This window comes from Primulina tabacum, chromosome 4, assembly GCF_025594145.1.
Source record: "Primulina tabacum isolate GXHZ01 chromosome 4, ASM2559414v2, whole genome shotgun sequence".
Classification (NCBI taxonomy): domain Eukaryota; kingdom Viridiplantae; phylum Streptophyta; class Magnoliopsida; order Lamiales; family Gesneriaceae; genus Primulina; species Primulina tabacum.
The window spans coordinates 15249852-15265187 of NC_134553.1; the positions used below are offsets into that span (position 1 = coordinate 15249852).

A 15336-nucleotide genomic window follows, 5' to 3' on the forward strand; every position below is an offset into this window, starting at 1 on the left:
CTCAACACGTCGTTAATCAAATCGACGCTTCCCAGATGATGCTGAAGAAGAAGATGAACCCTTCTGATATTTAAAAGACTGTCCCTGAGGTCGCAATGACTCCCTAGTCGGCTCTGATAATCGTCCCTGAGCCCCATACTCCTGCATAACTAACTCAGCCATCTCAGACCTCGTCACTGCATCCTCAAATGATACCGGGTTGTTTGATTGCACACGATCAAATAACTCTAACTTCAATCCTTTCAAGAAATGCCTCATCTTAGCATGAATATTCGTAGCAATATGTGGCACATATTTCAACAATGCAGAATATCGAGTCTCATACTCAGCAACAGACATACTACCCTGTCTCAAATCCTCAAATTCTTTCTCTTTCTTTTGTCTGGCTGCTATAGAAAAATATTTATCAAGAAAACGAGACCGAAACACATCCCAATCAACAGTACGGCCCTGAGCTCTCAATCCGGCCTCAGTCGTCTGCCACCACAATAGTACATTCCGCGAAAGCTGAAATGTAGCCAATCGTAACCAAGCAGACCTAGCACACGGTGCAGTCACAAATATCTGCTCTATCCTCTCAATCCACTCCTCTGCTCGCTCACTGGTCTCAGAACTATCAAATCTCGGCGGAAGATAACTGCTGAACTGTGCCAAAGTCAACTCACCAGGCAATAAAGGCTAATCTGCTGGTGCCTGTCCCATAGGAGGAGGTGGCAATGGATTTATCTGTCCAAATCCACTGTCAACCTCGTCTGTTTCCTCGTGTGGATGTACCTGTTCTCTAGCTGCCATCACTGGAAATCAAATTGTTAATCATAACATTTAACAATTACAATCCAGTAATCATCATCACACCTTTCGCACAAAAGCACACGCAAAAGAACAATCAATCATACCAAGAACTCATCAATAACAAGTCAAATGCACAGACACACGCAGATAATATCGTCATCCAACTCCCTCATCACAAACCCAACTCTTAACCATCCCAGACATCTAACATATGCTCTGATACCACCAAATGTGGCGCCCCAAACCTCGCCACGTAATCATGCAACATGTGACGTCATATGCATAAAATTTTTTCTTTTCGACGACGTAATAATATAATGCATATACGACAAAATAGTTCAATCACCCCACTATCTACGTCAGTGTAGCAGAAACAGTATAATAAATACACACATACAACTCAAATAAGACAATAAGCTATACTGTCTCTATCTACTATCAACTACAAGACTGTTTGACTAGACACACCTAGTCCTTCACCACTATCTTGTCTCACGCATAGTTCTGTAACCTGCCCAACAGAAACAGCCCTCAAAGGGTGAGCATATACAACAATCATCATCGCAATACATAACAGTTATATTAACAACAACATAAGATATAACTGAAATGATAACAGAAATACCCCCTTTGCCGTTTCTGGACAATCAACCATCAACAACCTCAACAACATCACACTGCAACAATAACATCGACGATACGTCGCACCCCAACTCCAGCGACAGCAATATCGTCGAACGAACAACAACATCGACGATACGTCGCACCCCAACACCGGCGACAGCAATATCGTCGAACGAATAACATCAACGATACGTCGCACCCCAACTCCGGCGACAGCAATATCGTTGAACGAACAACATCAACGAGACGTCTCCCAACAACGATAGTCAACAATATCAACAATAATAAACAACAACAAATATAATACTAAATCACCCAATTCCGGTGATTTATCATCGTTCAACGCAATAGTATTCATCAATACTAAACAATAACAACATATGCTCGTACGTCAACACGTACCTGATAATCGAGTATATATATCAAATCTGGCTACTTCTTTGATCCTGAGGCTTGTGATGTATCTCAAATCGAAGATCTCATGTCAACGATTCCAGAACTTAAGTCGGTTCGTCGATTGGATAAACCGATAAGTCGCACGATCGAAAAGAAAATCTTAAAAATCTTTTGTCTCTGTTTCTCTCACCTCTCGTTCACTGTACACGAATTGTGATTCATTTCATTTCATGTGAAATGAAATCACCGCCTCAAATTTTAATATTTTATATATATATATATATTTTAAATATTATATTAATAAAATAATATAATATAATATAACATTTAATATTTTAACATTTTAACACCGTTATATCCCTTTAGATCAGTCAAACGATCAAATTTTCCAAAACTCAAAACATGGAACTTCTATATCTTTCAGTTTTCTACGTTATATCCAAATTTCAAATCATTTGGACTTCATATGACCAAAATATATCATATTTTTCTCTTTAAAAATCGTTAATTATTTAGTAATATCATATTACTAAATCAACAACTTGTGATATTACTTCAGGCATTACAAAGGATGAAGCCAAAGGCAGTGTACTCGACACAGTGTCTGATGGTATTGTGAGGTACAGAGGAAGGATGTGGGTGCCTAGTGTTGATTCGATCAGAGAGGATATTCTGACAGAGGCACATGCATCTCCGTACTCCATCCATCCCGGAGCTACCAAGATGTACAAGGATTTGCAGGTTCTATATTGGTGGCCAGGTATGAAGAGAGACATCCGCCGATTTGTGTCTGAATGTCTCACTTGTCAACAATTGAAGGCAGAGCACCAGAGACAGGCAGGAATGCATAAGCCACTCCCTATCTCCGAGTGGAAGTGGGAGAATATCAGCATGGACTTTGTAGTTGGTTTGTCGAGGTCAGTCAGAGGATTTAATGCTATTTGGTTTATACTGGATTGACTCACCAAGTCGGCACACTTCTTACCAGTGAAGACTGACTTTCTCCATGACGCAGTATGCGGAGCTCTATATCAGGTAGATAGTTCGATTGCACGGGATCCCAGTTTCTATTGTGTCCGACAGGGACCCGAGGTTTACATCGTCCTTTTGGAAGAGTTTGCATGCAGCCATAGGGACGAAGTTGCTATTCAGTACAGCTTTCCACCCTCAGAGAGATGGACCAGTCTGAGCGAGTGATTCAGATTCTGGAGCATTTATTGCGAGCATGTATAATCAATTTCTATGGGACTTGGGATTCTAAGCTATCTCTAGTGGAGTTTACCTATAGCAACAGTTTTCAATCATCTATTGGTATGGCTCCCTACGAGGCATTGTATGGGAGGAAGTGCAGATCGCCGATTCATTGGGATGAAGTCTGTGAGAGATCAGAACTTGGCCCAGAGATTGTGCAGCAGACTACAGATGTGGTGGTCAAGATCCGAGACAGGATGAAGACCGCCCAGAGTCGTCAAAAGAGTTATGCTGACAAGAGGAGGAGAGATCTAGAGTTTGTCGTAGGTGATCACGTCTTTGTAAAGATAGCACCCACGAAGGGTGTTATGAGATTTGGGAAGAGAGGAAAACCTAGTCCGAGATTTATTAGACCATTTGAAATTCTTGACAGAGTTGGGACGCTAGCTTATCGTATTGCACTCTCGTCGAATCTGGCCGAGGTACACAATGTGTTCCATGTCTCGATGCTGAGAAAGTACCTAGCAAATCCCTCGCATGTTTTGAGCTATGAGCCGCTGCTGCTTGCTCCAGATCTGTCATATGAGGAAAGACCCGTCCAAATCCTAGACAGATAGGAGCAGGAGACTTCGGAACAAGGTGACCAAGTTGGTCAAAGTCCAGTGGCTGAATCAATCCGTGGAGGAGGCCACTTGGGAGACCGAAGCAGATTTGAGAAGCCGCTACCAGGAGTTGTTTGGTAAGATTTAATTTCGATGACGAAATTTATATAAGTGGGGGAAGAACAGTAGAGCCCAAATTCAGTACACGTAAAACCCATGCATTTATTAAATTGTCAAATTGTGTATTTAAGTTTAAAATGATTTATAGCGATGCATGATCTATTTAAATTGCATTATTTTTAATTATTTATGTTTATGAGATGCATGTTAAATGTTTTCTTGAGTTTTAAGTTTCAGGCGATTATTCGATGCGGGATCGAGGAAAAGAGACCGGCGACAATTTTGGCAATTTTTAAAATGTGGTATTTTATTTTAACTTGGGTTTGGGGTATTTTAAAAGTTTTATTTAATTTTTAGCATTTTAAAAGCCTAATTTAATTATTAGGTGATTTTATAACTTTAAAGTTTTAAAGATTTGTCACTTGTACATTTTATTTTAAATTAAGAGATGTTATTTAAAGTTAGAGGAAGGTTAGTATTTTTATTAGTTGTTAATTATTGATTAAGAAATCTTTATTCCCCTAATTTAACTAAACACATGCACACACACAATTTTACACACACTACACATACGAAACACACACACACATATGTCATTGTCTTGTTTTAATTTTTGAGAGCAAGAAAACCTAGGGTTTTAAAAGAAAGAGCAGGCTCCCCTCTCCCTTCATTTTCCAGCAAATTTTCGAAAGTTTTGTTGCAAGAAAATCGTCCCACGTTCGTGCCGGATCAATCCTCGCGTCGTTCCCGCTTCGGTATTGTCGTTTCGATATTTCAAATCATCAAAAGGCATGTATATTCTTTCGTTTTCGCATCGATCTTGAAATATTATTAAATTTGATGTTTATTGTATGAAAAGCATGTGAATGTTAAGCAAAAGTTTGAGCAAAATGGTTGGATCGATTTTGAAACGTTTTTGGATCTCAAAACTCGAAGTTTGCTGTCATCTTAAATATTGCTATTTTTTGGTCGACTTTTTGGAAAACCTTTCAACATATAAACGTAGAACTTTTTGATACCTTCGATTTGACATTAAATTCGAAATATTTGGGTAAGAAATAAGTGAGTTATGATTGTTTTCGTGGGACTGCTCAAACTGCGATTTTCTGAAAACATGTTCTTGATGTGTTCTTGAAGTTTTATTGTTGCAGGATACGTTGGGGATCGACGGGTGATCGCTGCTGCGTTTAGGTATATTGAGAATGATGTTGGGATGATTGTTGGTGTTTCGTTTCGTGTCATTAGGCATATGGTCGAATTAGAAGTCGTAGGAATAGTTTTAGCGCCAAGTGTTGTATTCGCGGATTTGTTGCGTTGCTTATGACGCGTTGTTTTGGAGACATTGGGATGATTTGTGGAGTCGAGTCAGTGTAATAGTGTCCTAGGATGAGTCTCAAAGCATTGTTCACTGTCTTTGTAATCGTATTTGGAGAACTTAAGCTTCTAAGTCGCGGAGTCTAGCGCGCTCGTCGCCCGAGCGCCACCTTCACTGTCGAGGAAAAATTTTTCTGGGCTCGACGCCCGAACGGTAACATTTTACTGCCCGAGCGCTACCTTCACTGTCGAGGAAAAATTTTCGTGGACTTGGCGCCCTAGCGGTAATGTTTTATCGCTCGAGCGTTGCCCCAGCTGCAAGAATATTTGGTTTCCACTTCTTTTCAAGTTCAAATATTGAGTTCATGTCTTTTATTGTTGGAAAATGTTCACACATCATTTTAGAGATTGTTCGGGGTTCGATGTCAAGGGTTAGTACGATGATTTAACGAGGTCAAGTCCCAAGTGATCTCAAATGTCATAAGCTATTTATGGACTTCGGTGGTGAGGGCGATTACCTACCTCTAAGTTCTGAAAGTTAAGCGCTTGAAATGTGTTAGTATGTGCAGCAGTGGCCCCAAGCGAGATCAAACGAATCCCTCAACGCCAAGTAAGTATGTTCGACGTGCAAAAGAAAATATTTTCATGTTTTTGAAGTATGCTAAATGTCTTGTGACCAAATTAAGTATGGGATTGGAAAGCGGTAAAGTATGACCACAGGACCAATCTACCCCGGTAAAGCATGACCGGGTTTAGATCAGGACTGAAAAGCGGTAAAGCATGACCAGAGACCAATCCACCCGTTAAAGCATGAACGGGGATCTCATGTATGTGGTAGTGGATCTTCCTGTCAGCCCAGTACTGTGGTTTAGTCTGATCAGTCGTTTTATGTATGGGTCACTTGCTTTAAAACATATCTCTACACAAAATGATGAAGTTAATGTATGTTGCAAGCGCGTTTCAGAAAAGTTTCACGTTATTGCACGTCTATGTTATGTATGTAAGTTCAAGCTTTTACACGCACGTTCAAGTTTCAAGTATTTACGCTCTACTTTAAAGATGCACGTGGTTTTATTATGTAGTACTTGTATATCCAGTTTATACATGTTGAGTCTTTAGACTCACTAGACTTGATCGATGAATGTGAAGATGACTTTGAGGAGACGAAGGATGGGGACCAGTGAGCCGGCTTGGACTGCGCATGGGGTTAAACCCGAGGACCGCCCATGTTTTAAGATTTTACGCATAACGATTTTTAATACTCTGATTTCATGAAGTGGTTTATGATGTTTAAACGATCATTACTTTTGGCAAACTTGGTTTTGGTTGTTTTTATTGCAAATGTTTTTAGACGAGCAAGTTATTTTAATGCAAATTTGAAAGTTTATTTTGTATTAAAGAAAATTTTTATTTTTTCGCAAATTTTAAAATAGTTCAAAGTACGATACGTTACAGTTGTCTTCTTCCTAGATTATTAATATAGAAACAGCTTATTCTTCTGATCTTATCTCCTGGCATAACCAGTAGATATGTGTCTGGATTATATCAGCTGATATCTCATTTCCTAATTCTTTTAGCCATTTGTGATAGGCTTTGAAATTTCTCAGCTACTTTCTTGTTGCATTAATCCGTCTTTTGGAAACTTTGATATATGTGTAATACATTTTCTTTTGTTTCCAACTTCATTTTAAGTCCTGTGTATTTTTATTGTCCCCATTTACTCCTTATTTATAGGTGTAATTGAGTTCGAATTCTTTTGCTAGTGGGAAATTTACATGCCCACTTGCTTTTGTCGGGGAATCTTTCCTTTTTGTTATTCCCAAGGAAACGTGATTAGGTTCACATGTCCACTTATCTTTGTTGATGAATCTTAAAATTTTGATGTCCCCGAGGAAAACGTGATTGTGGTCCTTCACCATTTAGTCATGTTTCTACAAGATGCTTCTTGTCTGACCAAGGTCTGAAGCCCTTGCCAAATTCTGGCTCCGTTTGGTTTGGGCATTCTGGGCAGATCTGTTCTGACCATCTTCCCACATGAGCCATATTGCAGAATTTCCGACGAGTTTCTTTACTACCGGCAGCTTGCTATTCCACATAAGATTTCTTTTCTTTTCGAATAGATCTTCTGCAAAACTTGCGGTTTTTCCTGTCATAGTATTTAACATGAATGATCCGTTTACCGAATTATGATAAAATTTAAAAGGAAACTTGACTTTTTCCATCTCAGTAAGACAGACCCATAGACCCCATGCTCTTCTGATGGAAATTTCTTCTTCAGTTATTGAAGCAACAAAAGGTGTTTCTTAACAAGGGATGTTTCTTCTGACGGAGGATCTTTGATAAATTTCTAAATATTTGTGTCTGGCCTTCTTAACTTGATAAAATGAAAGGCTTCGTGTGAGCTTTCTCTTGCTGGTTCTGGGACTATACTGAAGAAGTATAACTCCAGAATATCTCATTTGGACAAATAATCGTTATTTTCCCAAGTTTTCATGAACAGCTTCCTAGATCCATTTCAGTAATACTGAAATTTCTGGGAAGCTTGGGGTATCTAGTATAAACTGAGGCAAGAGCGCCGAATTCATACCAAGTTTTGACCTCCTTTGGATATGAATTTGGTTTCATCTATACCCTAGGATATTTTCCTGAAACATCCACCCTAATAGTAGATGGGTTAATGCCTACTCTTGTTTTTAATTTCTCCGAATTTTGTTGGTAAACCTGAAATGGAGAAATTGCATCTTAATTAGTATCAACCTTAGATTTACCCTTGTCTGTATTAGGTCTAAGGTTGATCTTTCCCTCTTCAATCCCCGAGGTGAAGGGTTGACTTGAGGACTCGAGATAAGAATATGGAGTTTCAATTTTTGTTTCAGTCGACTCATCTGGAGATGATCCTGACTTAACACTTGTGCTAGGGGTATTTGAATCCTCTGCTCCAGGTATAGAGTCATGTACTCGAAAACTCTCCATTTGGAAAACCAATGGCTTCTCAATGCCTCGGAGGATAGGCCTTTTGCATTACAGACCATAACTGAGTATAGGCTTGTAAACATCCTGTGATTCGATCAGAGACAATTCTCTTATCGGCTTGTTGTAGCCTTCCCACAACTTCTGCATTTAAGGCCAGCTTGTTGAACTCGTTTTAAAGCATTTCAAGGCGTTCCATCAAATGCCTCTGCATTTTTATGATGACATCGATATCACCGCTATCCATCTCTTGTTAAAAAATCTGCAAGAATATTTTCATTAATTTAATTATCACAATATCAAAAATATAATTTGACATAATGATTTCCATGTTAATTATCTAGCCTTCTCAGGTTTAGATTCTATTTTATTCCTTAAGAAAACTTCACCTGTTTGTTATGAACTTTTAAAGTGAATTTCTTTACGAGTAAGAATAATGACCATTTTTCAAAAGCTCTTTTTACTGCCTAGAATTCCTTTTCGTTGATATGCCATCTTATGGCTTCTGCATCTGAGAATAGTACACAGGAATATCTGCATGGCTGTTCTCCTTCTGGAGAGAACTTTGTGAAGACTGTCGCCCACCAATGATCACTGGCATCCGCATATAATACCAGATCATCTTCATCTTACGGAATAACCATTTTTGGAAGATTCTTACAAATCTCCTTTAGTTGACTAAGTCCATGTTTGTGTTCTTTTGTCCATATAAATTTTTAATCTTTTTCAGTAATGAACTAAACACCTTCCAGTGTTTTGCTAAGTTTTTTAATAAACATCCCAGCAAAATTAACAACTCAAAGAAAGCTTTGAAGTTGTTTCTTTTCTTTTAGTTCGTTTGGAAAATTTTGCACCTTTTATACTATATGATCGTGCAAAATTATTCCGGACACATCGATTTCTATTCCTAGAAATTCAATCTTTCTTGTGGCAGTGACTGTTTTCTTTTTTGTTAGAACCAGTCCTTCTTTTTTACAAACATCAAAGAAAATCTCTAGATGCTTAATATGTTCTTCCATATTTTTAGATGCGATCAACACATCGTCAATATAGACAAACATAAATTTGAAATAATCTTTAAATAGATTATCCATTTTCCTCTGAAATATATGTGGTGAATTAGCCAATCCCATTGGTAATACCTCCCAAATATAGTGTCCTTGTGATGTGGAGAAAGCTTTGAATTTCTTATTTTCTTCCTGCATTCGAATATGATAAAAAACAGACTTACAATCAAACTTAGATAATATCTTTGCATTGCGTATGCAACTAATTAGATGTTCTCTACTAGGTATGAAGCACCCATCAAACTCCAGTATCTTTTTAATCTCCTGATAATTAATAACTAGTCTGGGTTTGTTTCTTTTTATTTCACCATGATTTCTCACCAGGAATCCTGGGCTGCTGTATGGTGAAATTCCTGCTTTGATCAAACCAAGATCCAAATGTTCATTGATTATAATTTGCATATTCCTTTGATCAATTATGTTCATAGGGATAGGCTTGCAACAGACAAATTCATAATCTTTGCGTTCCTTAATTTTAAGGCAAGCTTTGAATTGATTTTTATCCCACCATGCCAAGGGATCTTCATTTTAATTTTCTTTGATCCTTTTCTTGACATCTTCTAAGGATACCATAGATTCAAACTCTACCTCATTCTTAGTATAGCTATCTTAAGGCATTCTATTTCTTCTGGTTGGAGCTCTTTATCTGCTATTATTTTGAACATTGTTTCTCCAAACCGTCTAGAATCCTTCATTTTTTGGTTCAGAAGTTTTCCTTCATCACCACGCTTGCTGCGAAACTGAATTGGCAATTTTCTGTAAAATGACTCTCTTAGTCTTTGGACTATTATTTTGTGATCACAAGGTATTGTGAACACTAATATTCAAGTCTCATTTTATTGCGTATATGACTTAAACATTTGTAGGAAATTGTTTCCTATCAAAATGTCAGCTCATGTATCATGAAAATAAATTGGTGGTGTTTTTACCTTGTACCAAGGTGTTTGTCCGGCACCGCCAATTACGATTTCAATCATCTTAATCCATTTGCATAAGATTAATATTCTTCTAGAAAAATATCTTCCAGCAATCTTTGGTAATTCTTCTTCCAAATTATTTGGAAAAACTCCTCTTTTTGTTGTACAGATTACAGCACCTGAATCAATAGAGACAGCGAAATATTCTGTCTTGTATTGTTAGTATAACATTCCTACTGAAATGTATTTCGAGAATGAGATTGTGGTCATTGGATTTTCTACATCCTATATTCTGCCATAAACTCCATTCCATACTCTGGACCTTTTCAAGGTTTATGTTCCTCGAGAAACTCTAGTCCAAAAACCAATCGATCTGGTTCTTTCCCTTGAATTCCTTTGACATGAACTTCCAATTTTCCAATTTTAATCATTCCTTAGTAAGTTCCTATTCTAGGTTGTTCTAAATAGTTTATGGTTTTACAAGGAAATTGATTCCTTTGTTTTGTAATATCAAATATTTTTTCTATTTCCTTCCATCCCACTGGGCATCTAAGCTTTCTTATTGTAGAAAAGCTTTTTTAACTTGTGTTGGGTTTCTTGGACATGTGCTTTTCTCCACCTGTAACTTGTAATTCTATCTCCTTGAAAAGATAGTCTTTTCGATTCTAATCTAAGATTTTGATTCCTTTGTAGAGTCAGTTTGTCTTGTATTTGGATATCTGTTTCCTATATTAAAGGAAACTCAACTCTTACTGGATAAATTGCCTGAGCAACTTTCCCAAATATCTCAGGTATTTCAATAAACTCATTTCTAATAAACAATTCTGAATGATGTGTATTTGATAGAGTATATGAAATTTGATACGCGATAGAATATGGTCTATTATCTTCCTTCATTAGCCTTTTTTTCCTTGAAATTCTGGTGCAATATTAAGTCTCGGCTAAAATCTCAATCTGCAAGGTTGTAGGCAATTCTTGGATAGATTAATTATACAATCTTTCCTGCGCAGAGATTTTCTGAGATAGTTCCCAGTACTGAATTTTGAAGGTTCCCCATTCGTTTATCGCATATAGCAATATCAATAGGTGAATCTATTCCTTCTTTGAAAGTAACTTTTATCATAATCTGGATTGCTCCGATATGAATCCAGGACATTGTCTGTGCTACTTCTGACTTGAGTTTTTGTAATTCCTCCTTAATTTCTTCAGAAGGAATTAATTGCATCTCCATTCTATTTCATGTAAGTTCTATTGGGATTGCCATTTTCCTTCTAAAAAATTTATAGATTAGATGATGCTTTCTGTTTCTTAGGTCAAGACTTCCTAAGAAATTTTCTACCTGTCCTACAGAGAATCCTTGATATCTCTGTAGACTAAGATTTTCTCTCATAATCCTTTGGACCATGTTATGAGATATTGTTGTTTGGCTAAAGAAACCAGACAAATCTTCACTGTATTTCGTCTTCAGTCAGATTCCGATTCAGTTCCAGTCAGATTTTCCTTGACTCAAGACTTCTTCTTCTTCTTCATATATATATACTTTCATCTGAGGCAATATCCTAAAATCAGTATACCTGAATAAGATCTTGAAAATAAACTATTTCTTCAATATCCGGGGTTGGATCAAAGCAGTTTAATGCCTCTTTTTTCATTTTCTGCACGGTTAGTTGAGATATGTCCTCTTGCTCAACATGTTCAGCAATTACAATCTTTGAAACTTTCATTAGCTCGAGCATGTGCTCTTTTGAAAGTTTTCTTTGTAGATGTACTTCCTGTGCTTCGAGATGTACTCGATACTTGGGATGATATCATACTTCTTGATGGTCCACTTATTTGCTCATATTTATAAGTTCTGGCTTTTTGTCTAGACCAAACTGTTCTTGGTTTCCAAGAATTTCTTCCACTTCTCGCATAAAGATGAGTCCTAAAACTTTTCCTGTTATGCTTCTGTGGTTTATTTCCAATAATTGTTGGAAGATCATTTTCCTTACAAAACGAAGGAGTACGTTTGTTAATACATCTTAAATGTTTGTAATTCTTTCATAATGCTGCCAAATGACACCATTCTGCCAATTTTTCTTTAAGAAAAGAGGCTCTTCATGCCAATGTATCTGGATTGCCAGGGATATATTCCCTTATTAGAATTTCTCTAGGGACTTGGCATCTTGGCGAAGAAGAGCTGCATCACTATATCTTCTTCAACCCCTGAATTCCTTCTATATTTAGTTAATAACATAATATATTCATCCAGTAAACATATGAGTATATTTCTTTTTCTTCTCTGTATATTGACTGTTATAATAATCTACCCCTATAAATTGTGCTTGAAACAGGGCATCCATTCTTCCTGCTATCTCGCTAAGAGATTCTCTGGCTAGGACCGACTCTTTGGTTTCTACAGAAATCATGTCCCAAGCAATTTTAACTGATCCCACAAGACTCATTTTCAGAAGTTTGATGAATCTTTCTCTATTGAGATTTAGTGTTCCTACTGCGATTCTCATAGCAGATGTCCAATCATCTATGAGATCTTATCTGTTTTTGAAATTTAATACATCTTTGTTAATCATAACCCCATAAAGATGTATAGGTTCTAAAACAGATTTCCCATAGGGTGTTTGGTGCAAAGAATTTGATTTTTCTTTGACCTTGTTCCCAGTTGGGTGTGCTTCTCCACCAGTGTAAAAATCTGGTTGGGGTTCTCTCATATTTATATTTTGAGATCCCACACTTTCTCTTGGTGGTTCCCGTGAAGATTACCAGGTTATGGTAGGTTGTTCACCCCCAGTCATGTTCATTTTCAGATCTACAACTATGAGATTTGCAAAAGATTCTACAAGTTCTTATAGATCCTCTAAACCAATCCTTTCCAAAGTTGTCATCAGATTAATTTCTTTTCTGAGACTGTTTTGATTAGATTGATCATCTTTTCTTCTTCAGTTAAAGATTTTGGCATCACATTGGCCTTCTCTCTTTGATGTAATAAGGGTTCAGTACCAAAAGATGGTGGTAACATTCCTTCTGGAATCCTTTTACTAGAACTTGGTAGTTGTTCTAGGTTTTGAATTCTTATTCGAATATCCTTTAATATTCTAAGAATTTCTTCCTGGTTTCAAGGATTTTCTCCACATTCTGTGGTACATAATACAATATATTACCATAGTTTTGTACCGTATTTTGAATTTCTCTAAGATCTCCAGAGAGTTTAGAGGAATCCGATACTATTTCTAGGAACATGTTATTTTGAATCATAATTTTACCTTAAGATTCTTATGTTCCTTTTTGATATCTAACCTTGGTTAGATCTCCCTGTTTCAAATATTCCAGAGTTTTGGAATAAAATATTTTAAATAGTTAATTCCGAAACTGGGTTCGGATTCATGTTAATTGATAAAATTTCTCTCCTCAAACATTTAATTACTTTATAATAATCAATTTGTATGTTTAAAATAATTTAAGCTAAGCTCTAATATCATTTTCGATCCAGAAAATCAAACATTTGAATTTTTCACATATAAGTACAAATAAGGGTATTTTTGTCTTTTTAAACTCTTTTTTAGACAGTAAAACCAAAGTTTTTTAGTATGAATATTAAATTAAAGGTTTAGTTTTATTTGGATATTTTTTCACAATTTACCCTCATAATAATACATCGGCAAAAAAGTTAAGATAGTTTAAAAGAAATAGATGGAAGAAAAGAATGAATTAAGTTAATGATTTCGAATTATTTTATTTATAACTGAAAATTTCTATTTACTGATTATAATAATACAGCAACAAAAAGATTAAGATACTATCTTAACTGAAAATCCATCGACATAATTATCAACATTCATATATAAATTTTTAATTTTAATTAAGTAAACCTAAAGATTCAATCAAATCCTGAATTAAACTTTCCTTCTCTTCGAAGCAAATAAAAAAAGATTTACCCTTTTTTCAAAATTTTAAAAATAAATAAACAAAATAGATTCCCATCCTCCACTCAACTACGTCTGACCTCTCCTCTCTCTGCAATCTTCTCCTATATACCCTCCGCCTCGCCGCCGCCCTCACATACATTCAAAATTTTCAACCCCATCGATTTCAATCCAGTTTCTCAGTCAAATCTTCCGTAAAAAATGTCTTCGTTCAATTCCCAGATTCAATCTCTGTCATTAACCCTTTTCATCACTGCATTACTAATCTTCGCACGACCCTTGTCCTCCTCCGCCGCGCTGGAATCTTCACCAGCTCCTCAGCCGTCAGGGGACGATATTTCCCCGCAGAGTCCGAGTCCGAGTCCGAGTCCTTCTCCTTCCCCCTCGCCCATTGTCTTCTCCCCTCCCGCTCCTACGCCGTCAGATCTGTCTCCGCCATCCGCTTCCCCGGCTCCTGAGCCTGGGACAGATGAGAAGAAGTCTCCAACACCGGCCCCGGCTGTGGCGGGTGATGTTAACCAGCCGGATGTGGATGACGTGGAGTCGAACGAGGAGTCCTCCGGAGGGTTGAGTGGGCCCAAGAAAGCCGGGATTGCGCTTGGAGTCATCGCCGGAGTGTGCATTGTCGGATTTTCCGGTTTCGTCTACAAAAAACGCCAGCAGAATCTCCGCCGCTCGCAGTTCGGATCCGCCACGAGGAGAGATTTTCTGTAACCCCGCATTGATTCGAATTTCAGGAAATTTATTTATTTTAGGAAATGGCCATTGCTATAATCGATTGGTGGACGCGAAATATTACTCGTATTATTTGATTTGATTGATATCATTAATTTTTTAACAGATCCCATGGATGGAAGATTGTTTGTTTGTTTGTTGAGTTGCTTATGAATTATCTGAGATTTATTACAATCACTTTGGTAAATTCATATCATTATCTTATATTATATGATTGGCAATATATTTTGTTCTTAGCAATCGCGTTATTCTTGTAGTGTGTCGGCATCATGTATATTATGCAAGCAAAATTTTGATTTACCCCTGCTGTCGATTAAAAAGGTTTATCAAAACATATATGGTAAATATTTTTATAAAATGTCAAATTAAACTATTTTGAATAAAATTGGGTTTCTATTGTCGCATCCGTCTCTATCTTGTCCATATTTTACAACAAAAAATAGTTTTTTGATATAAAATTTAAATTTTTTAAATGGATAACTCAAATTGAAGATTTATGTAACAAAATTGATCAATAAGATCGTCTCACAATAATTTTGATGAAATCTAAAACATGTCTTCCTTCTGTTTGAAAGGCGGTCCAACTACATGGTTTCATTGATTTTTTTTCTTTTTTTTTCCCCTTTCGTGTTTTTAAAAATGTTGAATAAGGAAGAATTTATTGGCTTAGCGGTAAACATCGATGTCT

At 36.8% G+C, this 15336-nt stretch overlaps 1 protein-coding gene across 1 annotated transcript; it reads left to right on the forward strand.

The window, feature by feature from the left end:
* Positions 1-13955: 13955 nt before the first annotated feature.
* Positions 13956-14875, forward strand: LOC142541564 (uncharacterized). Its single transcript, XM_075648074.1, has one exon. The coding sequence runs from the start codon at positions 14115-14117 to the stop codon at positions 14625-14627; it is 513 nt and encodes a 170-aa protein (XP_075504189.1). The 5' UTR covers positions 13956-14114; the 3' UTR covers positions 14628-14875.
* Positions 14876-15336: the final 461 nt, after the last annotated feature.